At 43.1% G+C, this 21,539-nt stretch overlaps 1 protein-coding gene across 1 annotated transcript in view; it reads right to left on the reverse strand.

Annotated features, from left to right (window-relative positions):
* Positions 1-21,539, reverse strand: part of vwa8 (von Willebrand factor A domain containing 8) — a 59,475-nt gene that overhangs the window by 22,532 nt on the left and 15,404 nt on the right. The window contains exons 15-37 of the mRNA XM_030786889.1: positions 21,150-21,318; positions 20,712-20,789; positions 20,213-20,328; positions 19,821-19,924; positions 19,355-19,461; positions 17,416-17,487; positions 16,706-16,782; positions 14,759-14,834; positions 13,370-13,505; positions 13,046-13,165; positions 12,750-12,955; positions 10,807-10,958; positions 8,899-9,007; positions 8,592-8,730; positions 8,295-8,482; positions 6,695-6,817; positions 6,322-6,386; positions 6,100-6,225; positions 5,668-5,777; positions 4,184-4,338; positions 3,767-3,959; positions 3,490-3,571; positions 1,500-1,704 (exon numbers count right to left, since the gene is read on the reverse strand). Of these exons, the coding sequence (XP_030642749.1) occupies positions 1,500-1,704; positions 3,490-3,571; positions 3,767-3,959; positions 4,184-4,338; positions 5,668-5,777; positions 6,100-6,225; positions 6,322-6,386; positions 6,695-6,817; positions 8,295-8,482; positions 8,592-8,730; positions 8,899-9,007; positions 10,807-10,958; positions 12,750-12,955; positions 13,046-13,165; positions 13,370-13,505; positions 14,759-14,834; positions 16,706-16,782; positions 17,416-17,487; positions 19,355-19,461; positions 19,821-19,924; positions 20,213-20,328; positions 20,712-20,789; positions 21,150-21,318 (2,908 nt within the window). The remainder of the gene's footprint in view (positions 1-1,499; positions 1,705-3,489; positions 3,572-3,766; positions 3,960-4,183; positions 4,339-5,667; positions 5,778-6,099; positions 6,226-6,321; positions 6,387-6,694; positions 6,818-8,294; positions 8,483-8,591; positions 8,731-8,898; positions 9,008-10,806; positions 10,959-12,749; positions 12,956-13,045; positions 13,166-13,369; positions 13,506-14,758; positions 14,835-16,705; positions 16,783-17,415; positions 17,488-19,354; positions 19,462-19,820; positions 19,925-20,212; positions 20,329-20,711; positions 20,790-21,149; positions 21,319-21,539) is intronic.

The raw sequence follows: 21,539 nt of genomic DNA on the forward strand, positions 1-21,539 counted from the left end.
TCATTCATACAAGTGATTCAAGATTGCGCTCACCGAACTGAAATCAGAGAATGAGCGCTGAACTCAGCGCGTTGGATAAACAGAGGCAGTCTTGAAGGACATCTTAAAGTTACTAGAGCAACATTCTGGGTTTACGAATGCAAGACATCGCTCGTACTTCAAAGCAGCGGTTCAGCAGTAAGGCTCAGTTGTCTTCTCATCCCTGTAGGAATAAAGCCTCTCACACGTGATATTTTACACTAGGTAAACATACTGCAATCCGTCGGCTTGCGCCGATCACAGCACGCCCGCGTCTGCTCTGACCCACAGCGATTGGATGTCTCATTTACATTACACTGCTGATCATCTGAGAAGCAAATCCACCAGCATTCAATGGTCGCTACAGAAAAGCTGGAAAAATCCCTCAGCGCCAGATGAGAGAAACGTCTACTTCCTGTTGAGCTTTTACTATTAAAAATCGTAATGTGCCGAATGCGGTAGGACGTGATGAAGCGAATTGCTTTAGCCTAGCAGTTTTTTGATTTTCAATGCAGTTTTTTTTTTTTTTTCCCGCACTAAATATTTCATTACACAGATTTAACAAGATATTTGCTTAATAAAACCTAAAAAAAAAAACCCCAACCCCAAACAAACAAAAAAACTCTGCATTAAAGAACTGGTTAAATCTTAAACTGTTAACATTTAAAGAGAAAAACATTAAAAGAGAGGAAAGGAAAAACAAACAAACTTAGCTCTGGCAGTCTTTCATGGAAAAGAGACTTATAGCAACTTAGTTGCTCATACTCATATTTTGGCCTTGTGGATTTTCTTGGGTGATAACTCCAATGTAAGAGTGCCACCAATCTCCAATGTAAGAGTGCTGCCTTGTGGCGGTAAGCTGTACTGCACTGTGGTAAAACGTAATTCACTGGGTTTGTCCTATGGGAGGAGGAGCATTCTGAACAAATCTGGCATCTAGTGGTAAAAGTGAAATTTCATGTGCAAGAAGGAAAGTAAAAGAGAAATTTAATAAATTATGCTTAGTAAGATGTATATACCCAGGTTCAGGTCAAATCTGAACTGACTTCACAATTAGTGGTTAAAAGTTGACGTAGAATTTGAATCTGAGCAACAGGAAAGTGGACTATATGCAATGAAATTCCACAACCAAGAGTTGTGTTATTGGCAATTTCTTACTGTTACTGCCAAAATATTGTTAAAAGGGTAAAGTAACTTATATTGAATATATATGAAAAAAGACATCTCTTTCAACTTTAATACAAGTTAAAGTTGGGCAAACATGTCATTAATGGGTTTTCACTTAAATGTCATTCAAGTGAATATGCTCTCATTACTCATATTAAAAAGGTATTCAAATATAAGACATATTCAATCTATACTAGACGATTTTATATTGGTTAATCCTGAACTAATTTTCCTTAACATTTAATAAATATGCTCTCATTACACCATGGTCTTCATGTAAGATTTTTAAAATCCAGAGAACAAGAGAATTTTACCTGTACGGGCCGGCCATCCTCTGCACCGATCATGTTCCTCCATTCCAGCAGGGAGCGCTGTAGGTTGTCCAGACCAGTTTCCCATAACCGCACATAGCCACTCATGTCCACAGTTACTACTCCACCAGAGCCCATAGGAGCCAGGACAACATCTGTATCTGAGATCTTGGAGATCCACGCTGTGTACGGAGACATCGATGAAGACCTGAAAAAATTATAGCATGGTAGAAATAACGCATACTGTGTGTTTATGAGTAAACAAAATAGAACTATGAAGATTTTACATGATATAAGCCATTGCTTCAGGTCATCCTTAGAGTGACGTGTTGAACCAAAAACAGCACAAAAAAGTTCTTCACTTAATTATAATAATTAATAATTAAATTTATTTTTTTTACAAAATCAGCCAATCAAATTAACAGAACAAAAAACCTTGAACAAATGTAAAGAAATTAAGATATAATTTTCACACCTATGGGTTGTATGTCTTCAGATTTCCTGATGCTTAACGCAGGCAAGACTGAAATACTGAAATGCTGGCTCCCCTACACATAAGCATCTTTTTAGCGATCTTACCCTAAATTTTGACAACTGCATTATCTCTCAAAATTCCAGAACTAAAAACCTCGGTGTGATTCTTGACTCTAGTCTTCCGCTAGTCACTCATATCAAGAACACAACCAAAAGGGCCTTTTATCACTTCCGCTACATCGCCAAAATTAGGCCCGTGCTAAGTATGGCTGCTCATGCATTTGTCTCGTCTCGCCTCAATTACTGCAATGTTCTGTACTCTGGTCTTCCATGCCTGTAATACAAGAAGTCTCCAGCTAGTCTAGAACGCTGCTGCCAGAACCCTGACCAGAACAAGGGAGTTTTCCCACGTCACACCTGTTCTGGCTTGGCTCCCGGGTCATGCTGGGGCTGAATTTGGAAGCCTCTTAATTAACATATAAAATTCTACATGGGCTTGGACCGACCTGGTACCCCACCACCGTTCTCCTTTTCTCCGGCATCTTCTGCATGTTTGTGTCTCATATGTTTGAGTGTGAGTGCCTTGTATGAATGCAGCTGCTTTCCTCTCAGGTGTGCCCCCCCCTCCCTCCACTGGACCATAATACACCCCCCCCCCCGCCCCGCCCCGCCCCCGTCTTTTTCATCCCTCCCTGTCATCCTTCTCATCATCATCATCCCCCTCGTCCTGGCAGTTGTGGCGCCTGTAACTGCCCACTGGGTCAGCGCCTATTGCACACCTGTCTGGCCACGAAGGGGTCTGCTCTCTCTCTGTGGTCCTTCTCAAGATTTCCCCCATTTTTCCCTATGACACCCGGGTTTTTCTGGGGGAGTTTTTTCATGCCTGCTCTGAGGATTAAGTCAGGGGGTGCCACCCTGCTTTCTCTGCTTTGTTTGCTGTAAACCTGTGGGCATGTAAAGCCCTCTGAGACTGTAGACAGTGATAATGGGCTTTGAATAAACTAGAACAAACTAGAACACCTAGTCATGAAGCAAGCTTTATGGAAAATGTAGAAGCGCAGGATTTTCGAAAATGGGAAATGTTTAAACTTAATAAAATGACAGTGCAGAAAACATTTACGTTCAGTCATTCTGCATGCACTTCTGTCTAAAGTGACTTACAAATAGCATAGCAAGTAGGCCTCAATCACATACCTCAGCACCTTTTTCAGAGTTATATCAGACATACTTACAAATAGTTTTGTGTTTTTCACTTTGTGCTTAGCTCAATCTGCAATATCTTTAAATGCACACTGGGGGGAGCTAAAGCTTTGTAAAACAGTGCAGAAAACAGTTATAGATTTTACCTGAGTCAACCACTGGAACTCCAGCAAGTTGTCTATGCATGACTCAAGATTTTTCGGAAGATTTCAACGCTGTCATTTACGTCATTTACGATACAAGTGTGCTGTCACTTCTTAACGTCATTTATTTTGCCATTAATGATGTGAATTGCAGAAATGCATATTGAAATGTTTACCTTGGAACAGGGACGTATTTGAGCTTCTTGGAGTTCAGGTCTGTCACTTCCAAGTAGGCTGCAGTCATAGGAGGGGTGACATCTGTGTGTGTGTGTGAGAGAGATAATAAAATTCTAACGACGATAGACTGCTACCAGAATGCTGCTTAAGCCATGAACACCGCACAGCTGCTGCCAGATTATGTCATGTCTGCTGCCTGATTTAGGATGAATAGGTGAATAGAGCAAATCCCTTTAATTATTAACGACATATTTCATTATTCTGATGCGCTTTCACCTTTAGGGAAGATGTCAGCCAGGGGCACTTGTGTAGGAGGCAGTGCACGAATCACTTGATTTGCCCCTAGCAGACTGACACAGTTGAGCCTCTTGGCAGGTCCCGATCTACGACTCGACCCAAAAAACATGTCGGGACCTCTTCCCTCTGTGAGGGGTGATGTCCTTTTAAAGCTGTACACCTCATTCGGAGACTGAAAAAAAAAAAAACAACAAAAAAAGAAGCACAGATTAGATGACTTTCTGTTTGGTGGCCAAAAATAGCTGTCATATGACTACACTGGATGAAGCATGAGTGAACGCCTGCAGAGATCGGCCTACACGGCTTATGAGAAAATTTAGTTACTCAGTCCATCCAATACAATAGTTCATACAGTAAAACTGGAGACGTGTAAGGGACACCTTCTCAGTTACTCACCATGAGGTCTGGGAAGCCCACTACAATATTGGCGTAAGTATTTGGGTCACAAACAATGCGATTGGGGGAGACAATCTTCTGTCCCAAAGCAGCACTTAGGTTTTCATTAGGCAACTGCTCCGAGGATATCTCCTGAGGAGCTGTGTCTCCTATCCCTGAGAGAGAGGAGATATGGTCAAAAACAAACACACACACACACACACACACACACACGCACGCGCGCGCACACACACACGCACACACACACAGAGACACACACACGGACGCACTGCAAACAGACCTGGAAATATGATCTCTTAGAAAAGAAGTCATTTCTCTTCTGTGATGAATCTCAAAAAGAGTTCAGTGACCCTTTTAGTTCCAGGTCTATCACTTTAAGAGCTCTGTTTGGTTGACTATAACTCAGCTATTCCAATGACATCCTGGCAAGCTTGCCATGATTAAAGACTGTGGGACGATGAGAAAGGTTTTATGTCATCAAAACACAGTCATTTCTCACATTGGGAGACACAGTGTGTCTTCTGTCAGGGCGAACTGCTAAGTAGAAGCTTTAGTCTTTCCACTTGACAAAGGCATTCATCTTAATAACCAATAATAAACAGTTATTAAGATGTTGTAATATGGTGTTTTCTCAGACCTTATAAAGTGATGATTTGAATGGAAAAGAAAGTGCCTCTGTGATTTTGTTTGAGGTTCGAGGACAGGTGGCTGTTTATCAGATGGAAAAACCATGAGGACATTTATCTTCCATAAATGGTATTTCCACAAGGTGATAAACAAACACACCGCAATTTATTTTACCTGCTATTTCAGGCATTCAAAACAAACCAGTACTGTTTTCTAGCAGACAGAGCACAAACTGTCTTAATCTCAGACATTACTCATACGGTCCTACAGAGAAAAGCCTTCCACTGACCAGCGACACCCTCAAAACTTATTCGCAAGATGCATCGAGCGCCAGAGTGACCGTCCCAGAACGCAGAAACCATCTCCAAAGCAGAACCTCTATTTTGTTTGAGTTTACAGACGAACGGTGCACATGCGATACACATACAGCCTATGTAAAAACACAATTCTGAACTCGCACATGCAAACATAAAATCACACTCCTCACTCCTGTTCTCTAGACAAAAAAAGCTAACTTTCTCAAGCTATCCATAAAGACCGGGCTTACGTCACGCTAGCTTAGTTCGTTCTGAGACCCCTAAATTTCACATGAGGGACTTCTGGCTGCTCAAGGCAGACAAGCGTGAAGAAATGCAGAGAAATATCAACCGTCTCCTGACTGAAAAAGCCTCCTTAATAACAGCTCTCGCAAGCGTATCGAGATGCCGATTCGTCTTTGACTGTTTAGTCAGGCGGTGCACCCGGTACAACACTGTAATGACTGTGTACTGGTCTTGCGAGGACTTGCGGATAGTTAGTGCTGAAGTGAGTAATGGGGTGAGCTGCAAACGGATGTGTATCTGAAGGATGTGAAGTACCAGAGCTTGTCCCAAAGCCGCTGCTGACGGCATCCTCGCTGATGGTGTGTAATTGACAGACTCCAGAGTTCTCTGCTCCCATGTGCATAGGTTTGGTCAACAGGAACTTTCTGCACGTAAAAGATACAAACGCATCGTTTCCAATGATACGCCGTCACTAAGCTACATTTTTGGCTATCAGGGTTGGGAACTGAGAGGGTTGGAATCTTAGATCAATATCACTCTACTATAGTGAGTGCTGTCCTTCGTGTGTTTGAATACGACTGAATATAGCACAGTAGCTGACCGAGCTATGAAGCCTTCAAAGACATACTGCATGCTTAATTCAATGCATATTAATATGCTAAAAATGACCAGACAGAATCTTCAAAAAAAAGAAGAAGAAGAAAAAAAAAAAAAAAACACGATGCGAAGAGGGGAGAGAGGACATACTTGTCAGTCTTGCTCTCGACAAGCAGCCAACGGTCTTCGGCCACTAGGAAGACGGCCCTGAGGTTGATGGGGAGAGAGATGGTGTGGACCTGGCCCTCCAGCACGTCCAGAACATCCAGCTGATTCCTGTCAGTGTGGGACAGAGTGGGTGTCATTACACATGTCCAAACAGAGTACTGTGATAGACAGGAGGAGGCGGAAGGGAGACAGAGCCCAGCTTACCCGCCCTCTTTGTAGAACAAAAGCCAGTTCTTGTGGGCAAACTCCCGGCACATCTTGTAGCTTGACTACAGACAGACATAGAGACATTTTTAGCCAGTCTTAGAGATATGTTGGCAGGCTTTGAGAGAATATCTTTTAAAATTTCTTTAGCATGGAGTGGTAGTACCAAAGCTATGCTGCAGTGGCCTAACTGATTCAGGCCAAAACCACAGGCTGATGTGAAATGATAGGAGTCCGAGATTACATGTCAGACTATGCCTACTTCAGACTGTGTTGGATAACTTACGTACCATGTCTAACACTTTAGATAGCAGGGACGCGTTTGGTAGGTGAAATGAAACTGACACACGGCTGAGCTAGCACCGAACCTCACCTGACTGTCCTTGTTGTTCCACCAGTTGGCTGACTTACGCACGGGCTCCTCCTCTTTGTCCTGAGACAGAACCAGTCTCCTCACCGCCCCCGTCACCAGATCCAGGTGGAGCACGGTGTTGCTCTGGTGAGAAGAGCAGAAATTTTCTCATTGTGTATTATTGCGAGTAGAAGTTACGCTCTTCAGACAGTGGAGGGCAGCCTTGCAGGGCAGGTTCAGACAAATGCATCTTTATTTATTTCTTTATTTTTGTATGTCTGAGGAAAGTGTGTGTGTGTGTGTGTGGGGGGGGGGGGGGGGGGGTGTTCTCACATCAGAATTGGTTAGAATTAGTCATTACATTCCCCTGCTTTGAGGTTACAGGCAGAATGTTTTTTGGAGGGGACAACAGACCGCTCTCCCCAGGGCCGGAGTGGCACGCTCCAGATTCATGAGCAATAATGCGGATCAACAAACAGCCCTCTTTCAGAGCTATATTCCCCTTTTTAAACAGAGAGCAGAGGCCACTGAAGCCAGTGTGTGTTTCCACTAAAAGAAAATGAAAGATACAGCCCAAAAAAACCCCAAAAAACCGCTTCATTAAACGATTCTTCCATTCGCGCTACGTACATTTTGATATCCCCTTCTGTTTTTTTATGGGAAAAAGACTCGCAAGGAGCCTTGCACCTCACCCACCCGTTTCAATTTAAACCGTTTCCTTATGGTTTCGCCAATGTACTGTACACACTGTCTGCGCTAATTACGGAGGGTTGACGTCACTCTTGAATAAATCCTCTTCGTTGGTTCTAGTGGGCCAACAGGGCCACAGGCTGCCGGGTTTGGTCCAGGCTTTGTTTTTCCTCCATCGGGAGAGCGCTGACCCTTGGACGACCCTTCCTGTGAAGTTTGGAATTCGGCGCTTTTGGACAGAAGTAATAAGTAATTCTGTTCTCTCTCCTCGTTTTTCTCTCTTTGGTGAGGTATTTTTAGAGGCTTCCTCTTCTTCCTACTCTACTCTACAACAGTTCAGTGAGCGACCGTAAATTTACTTTTTCATTTGGTTTTTGTTTTTTTTTCCCCCTCCTCGTCTACTAAAGCCTTATTTGGTAAGTGAGGTTCTACGAGGTGCAAGGATACACGTAAGAAGGGGCATAACCTTCAGCTGTCTCTTATGTAACTGGGGTTAACCGAGGCCACGAAAATCATGATTAAAAGACCAGAACGGTGGGATATGTGAAACACTTCTACCTCTCTTTTTGAATCACAGATGTTCTCGGACCTTTAACTCCATAACTCATTTAAACTCCCGATTCTGCGAGTGTGAAACGTAACCATTATAAAGTTATGCACTGTGGGATGTTTCAAGCTCATGTTGCAGATGAGCTTGTTATTTCATATGTGTATGTGAATATATGTGTCTTCGTACTTCATACAAAGATCACTGAGCATAACCACTATAAATATGAGTTGTGTCATCGGCTTATTTGACCAATCAGTGCCAGATGTGTAAGTGTGATACCTCAGTCAAGGGAAATTGGTTGAAGTTAGGCGGAGACCGCAGCAGCGTCGGCTAAAGGTGTTGAGGGTGTATGTGTGAAAGAATTACAAATCACGAGCCTACCTGTTCCTCGTGCAACACCACCTGGCCCTCCAACGGGTTACCGAGTGCTGCCACGGTGACAAAGGGTTGCCACACGCCGCTAATGGTGCGAGGGAAGACATCGTACAGTTCAATATACTGGAGGGTGTCCGCTCTATCTCGCATGGCATACACGGACACCGGATTGCATGTGGCCACATAGATCATATCTGCAAGACAAACACACACAGACATCCATATATGTACCTGGAGATCCAGACACATGTCCCATGTCAGATACTGTGGGGTTGAGCTAACGTTATTCGTGTCCTGACCTACCGTTTGCGGTGGTGACATCACAGACAATGTTGACTTCATTCATGGGGATCTGCCAATGAGCTTGCTCCTCGGTGAAGTTCATAGCTCTGGATTCATGCCTCTCAAACGGGTAGCTCTGCACTCGCAGAAACACCGGACCCTGTATGATACAGCACGTTACGAAAACATTAAGATCGTCCCAGAAAGATGGCACCACAATCTAATCACACTACACGAACTATGCCCGCTGTTTACAAAGGAAAACACAGTAATTACAACGCCGATATTCGATAGGAGCACTTTAAACACATGCAGTCGAACGCGATACCTTGATATCAATGCGATGGGACTCAGTAGGACACAGCAACTTGCGACGCGCATTGCCGCCCTGGTTACTGGTCCAGTATCCCAGCATCTTACAGTCCGGCAGAGGTAGCCTGGAGATGGGATGATGAGTTACTGATTACTGGTGGTGGATTTACCATTGTTAAATTCCTCCTAGCCATCAGCAAGAGGGTAAAGAGTTTTTCGGCCCATATGTATGTTCTGATAGCAGTTCTGTGCTTGGATATGATGTGAAATGAAAATGTTATTGATTCAATCAGTACACAAAGACAATGATGACGGCATAGCGTCTTGACACCTGGTATATATTTACGCAGGAGGCATCAACCTAATCTTTCAGCTATTTTTAACGTTGAGCCATTTTGAGAGTCTCAGACAGTAAACAGCGATATTCTCTTTTCCAGAAGCTTTGGATTAATTGATGTCCAGTATTTATCTAGGTATTTTCAAAAGGATCTCGCTTGTGCAATGCGTATTTTCACAATTGCGTGTAGTCTCCAGTCTTGCCAATAACTCACAACAAAGATAAATCATATTCGGTTCCATCAAACTCACACTAATTACTTTAAACACCAGAGGGACAAGCCAAAGAACACACTGTTAATAAGTGTCAAGACAAACTGCCTAAGCTAAAAAAAAAATGCCTCGTAAAAGCTCAGCGGCATATTCCCTCGTTTTTTGGTTTGTTTTTTTTTGGGGAGAGGTATTTTCACTCTCTTTATTCATCATTCAGAAGCTATCTCCCTCATCTCCAGTCAAGCTGAACTCTTCATGCTCTGCTAAAGCCTCAGTCCCTGCTGTTTTGACTGAATATCTCTTTGCAGGAATCTTGCTTCCCCTCAGAAATCATTACACATTCCCTCTGGAATTTAGGCATGTTGAATGTAACGCAATGACGAGTTAGCATAACAGATAGCTAATAATATTAACCACAAGACAATAAGCTTCAGTTTACGACAGAAAGATTTCTTCACACCACAAAATGTGGATTGTATTCATCATTAACGCTGGCACATCAGTCATTTCCAAATTCTTCAGACGTTATTCAAGAAATACAGATTTTTTTTTATATTTTAACAGAAAGACATGGAGATGCCTTGACGTACTTCATAGTATGTTTCACTTTTAATGTAAAAGGAAATACTTGTTTCTTCACTATTTTGTACCAAATAAAACGTTAATTTGCATTTTTCAACAAATGTCACGAAGTGATACGGGAAAAAAACAGGAGACAGAAGAAACAAATATTTTCCTTTATTAAAAGCAAAATCAGTACATGAGTGACAATTAAAATGATTTCTCTTAATAAGAGACTGCCTTTCTCACAGAAAGTGAATGAGTTAATGCTAAATTAAGTGTTCTGGTGGTTCTCTAATCTCATAGAGATTACCTTTCTTCAAGTCATAAAATACCTGTAAGATGTAGTACACTAAAAACATTTGCAAAAGTAAATATGTAAGCTTTGAACATCTTTTCAAGTAAACTGAGATGGAGAGGTCAACTCATCACGACACAGCCATGCTCCACTAAGAGGAACTGACCGGCCAGTGGTCAAACCAGGATTATCGAGCAATTATGGGAATACTGGTGTTACTGTATCGGTGGTAAAACTTCAAGGTAATCAGGTCTGAAATGTATAGAGTTTGCTTAGTTATCCTGAGGTCTGTTAAAACAACATTTATGCTGTGAGAAACTGTATAGTGGCTTCTCACTAGATGTATCTTAAATAGGACACACAGACCAGTCAGAAGTGTCTGAATGCTAGTCTCACACATCAGAATCCGTCTATCCACGCAACTATCCATGGAGACCCTACAAACGTGAACGGCGCCCGGTCTGTGTTTCGAACGGTGAGAGTGTGAGAGTGTGCGAGAAGCTTCTGAGCTCTTACTCCTTGGCCAGGTGCACGCTGGTGGGCTTGGCCCCGATGGGAATGCCATGCTTGTGCAGCGCTGCGATCAGCACCTCTCTCATATCCTTGTTGTAGGAGTCGAAGTCAAAGACGTTTCGGACCACGTTGGCCAGGCCCTCGTTCGGAAATTTCTGGAAAGGTCACGCAAAGCTTTTGTTGACAAAGTGAACAGTTGGGGAGAACAAAAGAAGCAATGTTGCCTTCATTCAATGATTGATTTAATGGCATTCAGACAAAGGCTCTTTCTGGGCCTTTCTATGCCATGCGGGCAAAAGAACAAAGCCCAATCTCATCGCTCTCTGTGTTCCCCAATAAAGGATTTCTATCACTACAACCAATGAGAGACCGAGACTGATATTGAGACATCAGATCAAAGTAGGAGGGAAGAGGGAGAAGGAGAGGGATTTGCTTTAGGGGCTTTCTTTAGCTAGTCCAGGTGCCTAATGAGGTCAATAACAGTGACTGAGATCTCCGAGGGAGAGGAGCTGCTGCTGTCAATACAGCGTCTGTAAAGTCTAATGGTGATAAATGCTCCCTTCACCAAGATGAATCCTGGTTTCTATGGCGACATGCTCAAGTCACTTGGGACAATTTCTTCAGCAAAGAGGGTTGTGTAACGGCCAGAGATGTTCACACACAAACAGGTCTTAATGAATCGTGACAACAACGACAACATGCAAAAAACAACAGTGCACGGTATTTAGGGGTTTGCACAAAGCCAAAGCGTATTATCAAGTAAGGGAGGTTCAATCTCCAGAGCTTTTTTTTTTTGGGGGATTTGGAGTTTTTGAATTTTGGAGATGACTCTCCTCGTGGATCATTTGAGAATCATGCGAACATCTCAGCCTCGTTGCTTCGACACTGGGCTGCTCTGTGTCTATACCTGCATGTAATTATGCTGCTACTTATGGCATGAAAATCCATAACTCTCAGGATAACTGACCTCAACAATCCTTGCAATATAGATTATTGACCCAATGAGTCAATAACTTATGCCCAAGTAAACAGTGAATGCATCTGATGTGCCAATGCAGATCCCAGTGACTCTAGTGATGGATGAATCACCACTACTTGTCTTCTAACTGTTTCTGTTTTCGATAATCATATGCTGGGACTTGGTCGATCAGTCAACCACAATTACGGTTATTGATCAGAGCATTTGTAACGTGGACTGCAGTTCACACAGGCCTTGAGAAACAATATCTATAATGAGGAGACTCCTTAAACCTGCTCCCCGCTAATAATAATTTCTCCTTGTCTTGTTCTCTCTCTGTCTCTCCGACACACTCATGTCTTTGAAACAAGGGATGATAAGGAGAAGGGGAGATAAAAACAACGCCTGAATCCGCATCTTAAGAAAGTCCTTTGTAAAGTCTTTTTTATATTCATACATCTTATTGAAACCATGCATATCTCTGAGGCAGATCGCGTTGGCAGCTCTCCCATTATGTGATATGACAGAGGAGCGTGCGCTACTCCCTCTCGCTCTCTCTGGGGCTGTGTATGTACTGGATAACTTGGGCACGGGCATAGGAGAAAAGGAGGCCACTGAGGCGTGAGTGGAGTTAAGCCCCAGAGACAGGCGACCCAGAATGACAACGTGGCTTCTACGGGAAGGGCAGGCCGGAACACGCTGCCAACAGACAGTCTCCTCATCCTAGCCCCCCCCCCCCCCCCCCCGCCCCCCTCATCTTCCTCAGTCTTTTTAAGCATACTGAGCCACTCAAACGCAGAGGTGCTCGCCCTCATGCATTAAACAAAGGTCGCCATGAATGTTTTAGAGGAGAGAGACACCCTCAGTGGCAGGGAATTCTTCAAGTATGAAATTTCTAAGGCAAGACTAGCTGACCCGGAAACACTGCAGCGCTAGACGCTAGGTGAATTCACTTTCAAGTGAAACTGCTCGCTGCTCTACTGGGTACCTGTAAATGTTTGACGATGTTGACCACTTCTCTAGTGGAGTAAGGGTAGTTGATGGCGCCCTGGTCTGCCATGGAACGCAGTTCCCCGAAGGCCGCGACCAGTTTTTGGAGAATGGCATCGGGAACATCGGGTCCATATTGCTTCAGCATGGCGAACTCGGCCTGGGGCTTCGGGTTATCCACCGCATGACAGCTAAAGATGTCGCCTGGCAGGGGACACATTCGCGTACGTCAAGACACGAACTGAATTCAATCTGATTTACGATCTTTTCCAAGAAATCGTAGACAGGGCTTACCAAGAGCTCCGAAGAAGTCATTCCCCAAGAATGGAAAGCCAGGCCTGTTGGCCAGAACAATCATCCTAAAGTCTGGGTGCATGAGGATGGCGTTAGGTCTTCCTTCAACCTCTAATGGATCTGGAAAAATTAAAGCACACCACCATTAAGTCAACACTATAAACTAATAAACAACATGTAGGCAAAATACATGTTCTTTTATGGGTCAGCTATATTTGAGAGCAGCAAAAAAAAAAAGTAGTTTAATACCATCCACTTTGGTTTTTTTTTTTTTTTTTTGGATAAGAACTGATATATCTGTGAATTATATCAAGTGAATCTTACCAGACACTATTCTTCTCCCATCCGCCAGGATCATCTCCCCGCTCTCCACCAGCGTTTTCAGTATGCAGGTCACATTGGTGGGGGCCTTGTCTGCTTCATCAATAACCAGGATGTGTCCCATCTTAACGGCTCTCACCTTCATATCGGCACACAAGGAGAAGACAGGAGAGCTCTGTTCTCATATCGTTCAGACCAAAAACTTCGTGTCCTTCGTGCTGGCTTACGTTAGTTCTTGTTTATCTCCGGGGTGGAAAAATCTTTCATAAATCTCGTCTTTTCTTTGAGTGGACATAAAAAAAGGAAGTACGGGTAAAAGCAAGAGTTTAAAGGTAATTTTAAAATAGCCCAGAACGCAGCAAAAATAACTAATGAGGTGTGGAGGACAGTCCTTTCGCTCTTTGCTTGTTATATAAACCCAATTTTGTTTTAAACCTCACCTAGGTTGTTCTCATCACCTTTTACATTTAGACACATTAGCTGCCTTCACGATCCGATTCCAGTCCAAAATACCATTTTGGAGATGGGCAATTTTCTTGTTGCTTTTATCCGCTCTCCCCAGGTACAACGCTCAAGCATTTTAAAGCATAAATATCAGAACAGACATCATAGGGTCTTCAAAGCTGACACTATTAATACCCAGAGAGCTGCCGCTGGGCTGCTAATTGAGGCGCCAAACTCCTGAGCTGGAGGGAGCTTTTCATCTTCCCTCACCTTGTATTGAGCAGAGACATCATTAAAACCCATTTAAAGCCAACACTGGCCACACAGGTCTGAATGCTGCACATCTAAATGTCATGATGCACCAACAAAACAATACGGAGACGGCTGGAGGCTTTCAGTCCGGAGGAACACAACATAACGTCTGCTGGTTCATTCATGAATTTTTAACCACCGTTTCACCTCGTCTGGGGCTGGCCCTGCTTTTGAGTGCTTGTTGGCCAAAAAAAAAAAGAAAAAAAAGAAACGGGCTCTCTTTGGAGCCCTGTTGGAGACCATCTGCTAGCAGAGTTATAAATAGCATTAAAAATGTGTGCGCCACAACAATTGGAAAAGTTCATAGCCCACATTTCTGAGTGTGGGTGGAAATGAACAGAATATATAAGACAAGCCCACATTGACTGAGATAGTTGAGCTCATGGAAAGTTTAGGGAAGAGTTTTGCACACGGCTTTTTGACTATGTGGTGTCCGCGTTCTGAACCGAAAACGTATCGTGAAAGCTTGTACCTGGACGAACATTCATCCATTCATCTATGAGAAGATTTATAAACAGGTCCAAGGTGCCCAACAGTGAGTTTCAGTGACTTGAATGAAATGAGCTCAGTGAAGCTGTGTCAAAGCAATGCAGGATAAAAAAAAACCAAAAAACAAAAACAAAACTGGACACTGACCAGTGGAGAGTCTTCATACACAATGATCCCATCTCGCACTGAAGGCTGCAAGGTTAATGTCTGAACTGTTGTGTCTCTGCATGGACAAAAACACAGTTACATAGCAAAGCATATACTACACACACATACACTCACACACACACACACACACACACACACACACACACACACACACACACATATATATATATATATATATATATATAATGTAAGATAAATAAGTAAACAAGAGACATAGCAGCACTTCATACCCAGGGTTAAGACATATACACTCCATGTTAAGACAACACAGTGTTAACATAACACACAATACAGGTTAGAGAGATTTTCTTACACTGTTTGGGTTTTTGAGTTAACGTCGCCTTTTTTTTTGCCGTGTCCTGCTTGAAATAAATCTGACAACGTGACCCAATTTGCCTCTGATGGGCAGGACACACTCTCGTTCCTGTCTAGTTCTCTCTGATGTGAAGACTGTCTCAGTAGAGTTACTGACAGGGAGAATCCCTGAAGTGATTACCCTAGTCTAATATTAGAGTTCTTTAACAAGGCCATATGAACACAGCCAACTTTCAACTAACTTTCACCAGAAGAAGTGAATTTCTGCTCTCTGGAATTACTCAATTAAGTTGTCTTGAGAGGAAGTTTAACAAAATTCGATGATGGATGTTATCTGCATCACACCATCTCCAACTAAAGCATGAGTGTAGAGAAGACTGTATTTGAGTTAAATAAAATTCTGAGGAATCGTGCCCTGTTTCATTCATTAATTTGCCAGGCTGATGAAAACATCAATGATAGTGTTTTGTCTCAATCACCGCACAAGGCAGTTCCATTTTGATTTCTCGTTACAAATCCAAAATATTTCTTTTGAAACGAAAATGAACAATAGAACTCTAACTAAAAAAAATCCCTATAATACTACGTGCTAACATCGGGTTCTCTCGTACGACAACACCTTAACCAGAGTCTGTGTGTGCTGTGATGCAGGTGGCTTTTTCCATCTATTCACAGAAGTTCTTCAAAGGCAAAAGGACAGCTTTAGAGCAATGACTCCCTGTGCACTACAGACAGGTGTCCTAATTTCTCAGCGACAAAAATAATTTCCTCTAGCCCTGTGGAGGAGATGTGAGAACTTTATTTGGTCAAAGCGCTGGGAAGGGCTGCTGGAGACGGCTCATATCGTGCTTCGTAATGGAAAAACCACCTTTGATAAATCATAATGGCCGGCTTTCTACGACTTCAAAAGGCGCAAGGAGTTCTGAAAATAAAAAGCCCTTATTGATATCTTTTTTTTCACAAACTCTTCCGTGTTGCTAAAATACATACAATGTTATAAGACTATTCATACATACACATATATATATATATGTGTGTGTGTATAATATATATATATTATTATTATTTTTTTTTTAATCATTTCACATAATGTAGAGACATACAGGTTATCTCTGTTGTGACAATGGAACCAAGCTCTAATGAAGATGAGAAATTCTCTAGAAGCCTTAAAATAGGCTTGTCCTGTGATCTGATGGGCTTGTGGTAATACAGGAAAATAGGGAGATGTGTCAAGAACTGCTCACGCTTTAGAGAAGAAACGGCAATATCAAATTAAGGATAGACCAAACTTTCAGTGTGACTGCTTCAATCATTACAAAGCTCAAGTTGTGAATATCAGCTGCCCTTAGTATGAAAAATCAGACAAAGACAAAAAAAAACCCCAAAGAAAACAAAAAAGAACCCCACACAAGTCACAAAATTAATAGCAAGAAAACAATTAGTTGTAATACGGTCATCTTTAGTACAGTGGCCTTAGTCCACTACGTCAGTGGAATTATGTCTGGCGATTTCACAACAACACATAAGCGTTCCTCTTGGCTTGCCGGGAATAAATTTTATGTGAGGAGTCTTTGTGTGTTATGCTGTTTAATGTGCTGTTTAACTTATTACCTGTGAAGCTGCAGATACTCCCTGGGCCGGTTCATTAGATGTAGAAACCTGTCTACAATCTTGTTCTTCCCAACACCCTGTGATTCAAAGAGGAGAGCAAATACATATACGCAGATACTTCATACTACGTAATCACAAAGGCCGAAAAAAAACATCATCTGCTGACATATATGTTTTAATTATTTTCATTGCCCTGGCATCTCCGGACAAGTAAACTGCGCAACTATGGTTCTGACTGTTGTTTATTTAAAAGGTATCAGTATGTTCACTGGTCTTGTGACACATTCTTAGCTCTGAATATGTCCTGTGTGTTTGTGTACCGCAGCAATGAAAGTATGCCCTGTGTGTGACAATCAATCTGAGTGTGTGCTCTGTATGTGTGTGTGTGTGTGTGTATTTGTGTCAGTTGATGTGGTGCCCATAGGCCCAGTGTGACAGCAGTGAGCACACCCACTCTCTCTGTCCAGAGGGCCGGGTGCCCTTCAGGACAAAAGCAGACAGACACACGGGCAAGAGTGGCTAAACATGCAGTCACTGAAGGGCAGGCTAAATAGAGAAATAAACAAGCACGCTTTTGTGGCCCTGTGAGCTGGTTCTGAAAATGGAAGCTGGAGGCAAGCAGGATGCTGGTATGGGTGGGAGTGGGGGTGGGTGCGGGGGGGGTGACTTTAGATTTGGCTTCAGTGCCTGACGGGGGTGTTTCACTTTACCTGGTTTCCCACCAGTAACAGGTGTTCCCCCAGTAGGAAGTCTTTCAGCATGTCCTCCATCACCATCATGTGCTGTGAAGAAGGAAAGAGAGAGAGAGAGAGAGAGAGAGAGAGAGAGAGAAAGAGAGAGAGAGAGAGAGAGAGAGAGAGAGAGAGAGAGAGAAAAAGAGAGAGGGCAGACAGATGAAGAGATAAGACTCAGACCAACTCTAGACATCCTCATTGACAAGCATCACAGCACTTTGTAGCACTTCCCCCTCCTATTCAAATGTTGTTTATATACATATCATGTTATCTAGCCAATCTTTTACGCTCCAGTTTTAATCTGACTTTCCGTTCTAAACACTTCATATCCATTCCCCTACTGAAAAACAAATAAAAATACAGCATGTTGTCTCTACGCCACATTTAACACTTCACATGAGGCTTAAGACAAACTGTGAAGTGTATTGCTCATTAACAGCCTTGTGGATTTGAACGCACTCAAAGAATGCACAAACGCCTTTCTTTTCAAACACTTCTGAGCAAATATTTAAAAATCAAAATGGGGTACCAAAAAAAAAACCAAACAAAAAAAACATTCTAAGAGACATTGACTGCAGTCCTCAGCGTCGGAACGGTAACGTGACGCATTCTGATTTGAACGTGCTTGGATGCATGAACTGTGGCATTCGGTACTGTTTTAAAAAAAAAAAAAACATCCATGAGGGTGTAGACAGGGGATGTGGCCGTCTGTCTGCATCCCCTTAACACGTCCTCGTTTCTGGCTCGCTAATGTTCTCCACTTCTACCCTTTCTTTCCCTCCAAGGACAAAAACCAGGTCACTCAAAAGTGGCACAGGCAATAACTTTTTTTTTCTCTCTCTCTCTCTCTCTCTCTCCTGCCTCCTCCTCCTCCTTTTTTTTTTCTTTTTTTTCTTGTTCTTTAACAAGCACGGCAGGGGAGAGATGGCCGAGAAAGACGTGTATCTGGGTCATCCCCCTCTTCTCTCGTGAGGACTCCAACACCTTGTTTCCATGTAATGCAGCTATCTACTGGCGGCTCAAAAGGCAACACACGCGGAGCAGAATTTGCATGGGTGCCAACAAAGAGACAATCATATTTTATCTCATTACACGATGCAACCAAAACTGTCCATGGAGGTGTTTAAACTTGTAGGGGCCAGTGTATGTACAAATGGGCAGGGTAGACAGATGTGACTTGAAATTGTGCTTTGGTCCGGTTGACATTTTGCTCACCAAAATTCCAAATTCCGTCATGCAATATCTTTGGATTAAATTACAGGCTCAGTTCAAAACCGGAACAATTAGCCACTTCGCATGTGCGGTGAATAGCAAATAACAGCTTCTCTATATTGCTGAGAAACTAAAGTACCAAAGCAAAACACAATCTCCTTTGATTCCTTTTTGATTAGAAGGTAACAGTAAGAGGCTTAATTCTGGATACCGAAATGCTTAAATGAGGCCTCCAAATCCCCAATAATGGAATATGATTTAAGCCATAGCCACAACAAACTTGTAAACAAGCTGTTCCAGTATGTGTGTGTGTGTGTGTGTGTGTGCGTGCATGTGTGCGTGTGACGCCTGAGTTATATTTTTCTGGAGACAATTCACTTCACGCAGCCAGAGACTGTGAGATTTCACCCTGAATAAACTATTGCACTTTGAGCTACAGGCCTTGACCCCGCAACATTGACATTTGATCACGAAGACAGACATTCCACGCACATCAACACCGCATAACAGGCGTGCGCACGTAACCACGCGTCCCCCCCCCCCACACACACACACACACCAGATTAGCGGTGATCCCAGGCTGCGGTGCTGGCATTGATGGATGCATGGCTCCAGATGCGTGCAGACGGTAAAGAGAGGGCGAGAGAGAGAGATCGCGCGTGTGATGCGTCGGGAGTCGAGGACAGTCTGATAACGGGCTTACCTGAGCGTTCTCGTAAAAGAGCACGTCGGGAACCTTCATTTTTTCGTCGGGGTGATAAACCGTAGCCGAGACGTTTCCGATGGTGAGGACGCCGTCCTTTACCGTGCCTTCAGACAGACAGGGGGGAAGAAAGAGGACAAAAAGGGCGGGTGGGATAAAACACAGGGCATGGCAGGATGGCACAGACAGAAATGAGGCGCAAAAAACACCTTTAGAGGAAAAGAAGCAACGAGCATTGAGCACATCTCTCTCCTGCAACCCCCCCCCCAAAAAAAACCCATCGCTATTCTGTTCATTGACGGCTTTTTCCCCTTTCTCATTCGGCGCGTCTCAGACCTCCGAGATCCGCTCCCTTCACCCGGTATGAGAAGATGACACGGACTGATTGGTTTGGGAAGCTCGTGAAACTGCTGAGGGCACTGGTGAGAAGCTGCTTGGACTAATCTTTGTGTTTTCTTTAACTCACAGGTGTGGTCCTCTCTCTGCTCGAGGGCTGGCTCCGCGCGATCCTCTATAGAGCAGTTGGCCATGTTCTTCTGCAGAGCAGAACGCGCTAAACTGGGCAGGAACCTGGATATAAATAGAGAGCGTGAGATCTTCACCGCATAAACACACCGCTCACACAGCTCCACATTATAAACTCAGGTCTTACGGGCTTCTAATAGGGATTTCTGCATTCACAGTGAAACCATTCATATGTAGCACATTAAAAAAAAATTGATGTAATATGTAATATGTTAAAGTAATATGTTAAATCTTTATAAATCAAAACTATTATATCAGGTGGACAATGAAGGGTAATTGATACAAAGCCCTCAGGGTGTGTGTGGGCATGTGTGTATGTGTGTGAGGATGTACCTGGAGAGACAGGCTTTGTTCACAGCGTGAGCGATACTCTCCTCTGGATACTGCGAGAGACGTCGACAGATCCTTAGCAGCTGTCTGGTAGACAGAGACGAGGCCAAAGACTGGGCCTGAACGGAGAAAATGACTGAGTGATGTAATACGTATACAGACACACTCTCTCTATCTCCTTCTCTTCCTGTTTCTTTGGTCTAAAAAAATGATACACGTACCTAAATACATACAAACAAATGAGAGACTAAAACATTTCGATCAAAGAGGATTTTTCATATTTATCACATTTCACACATGTAACATTCATCATTAATCTATGTGCTCTAGTCTGTGTTGTCGTCGAACAGATTCCTAGAGTGTAACCTAGTGAGGTGTGTCTGACCTATTATTTATTTTTTGCGTGTGTATAAACGGTGCTGCAGTAAATGGTCCATAGCTCAGGTAAGAAACAGATCTGTTCCCTTGGTGACATTTTAAATGGAACTAGAGAACAGCTCACCGTAGGGTCGTTGGTTTGTCTCAGGCTATGTGTCAGATGCAGCAAATGCTCCACTGCTTCTCTAGGAACATTTGGAGTCTACAAAAAAAAAAAAAAAAAAAAAAAAAACCATAAAAAAAGAGGACAACATTAAACATTAAGCTCAGTCCAACAAGACGCTCAGGATTTACTCATATAAAATATGTTTTGACAAAACGCGACCAATTTAAAATGTTATCACAAATTAAAATTGTAATCTGAAGTAACTGTATTACAAACACCTATATTCTCGGTAGTATGACTGATTAAACGCAAACGAAACCTCATATTTCCTGCTGTGTGTATGGGGCATCAGTAAACGTTCTGTGGAGAGTGTTTGTGTGTGTGTGTGTGTGTGTGTGTGTGCATGCGTGTACGCCTGTGCGTGTGTGTGAAGGGGTTTCAGAGCCGTGGATTCACCATGCCCTGAATGACAGTGTTTTCTTCAGCTCGGGCCAGAGGTTTGACAGTGTGGAAGAGAAACATCGTGAGAAGTTCAGGGCCAAGCCACTGCTGAGTAGCGCTGCCTGCCACTGGAGGCTCCGCCAAAGCCAGAACCCTGAACGACGGATGGATGGGGAAAATGGACCTGAAAAAAAGAGAAAGAAATGAATACGTACCAAAAATAAATAAATAAATAAGTACAGAGAAGAAATCCAGAGAGGTGGAACCTTGGCTAGACTGCGTGACCATTAACAAGAACCACCACAAGCTTCCTCCGAGAAAGAAAGGCAGTGGTAGCAGATGGTCACCTCACATTTGCCATGGAACGAATACAAAACGTAGGGTCATTGATAGAGTGCAAGCACA

Source organism: Chanos chanos, chromosome 10, assembly GCF_902362185.1.
Source record: "Chanos chanos chromosome 10, fChaCha1.1, whole genome shotgun sequence".
NCBI lineage: Eukaryota > Metazoa > Chordata > Actinopteri > Gonorynchiformes > Chanidae > Chanos > Chanos chanos.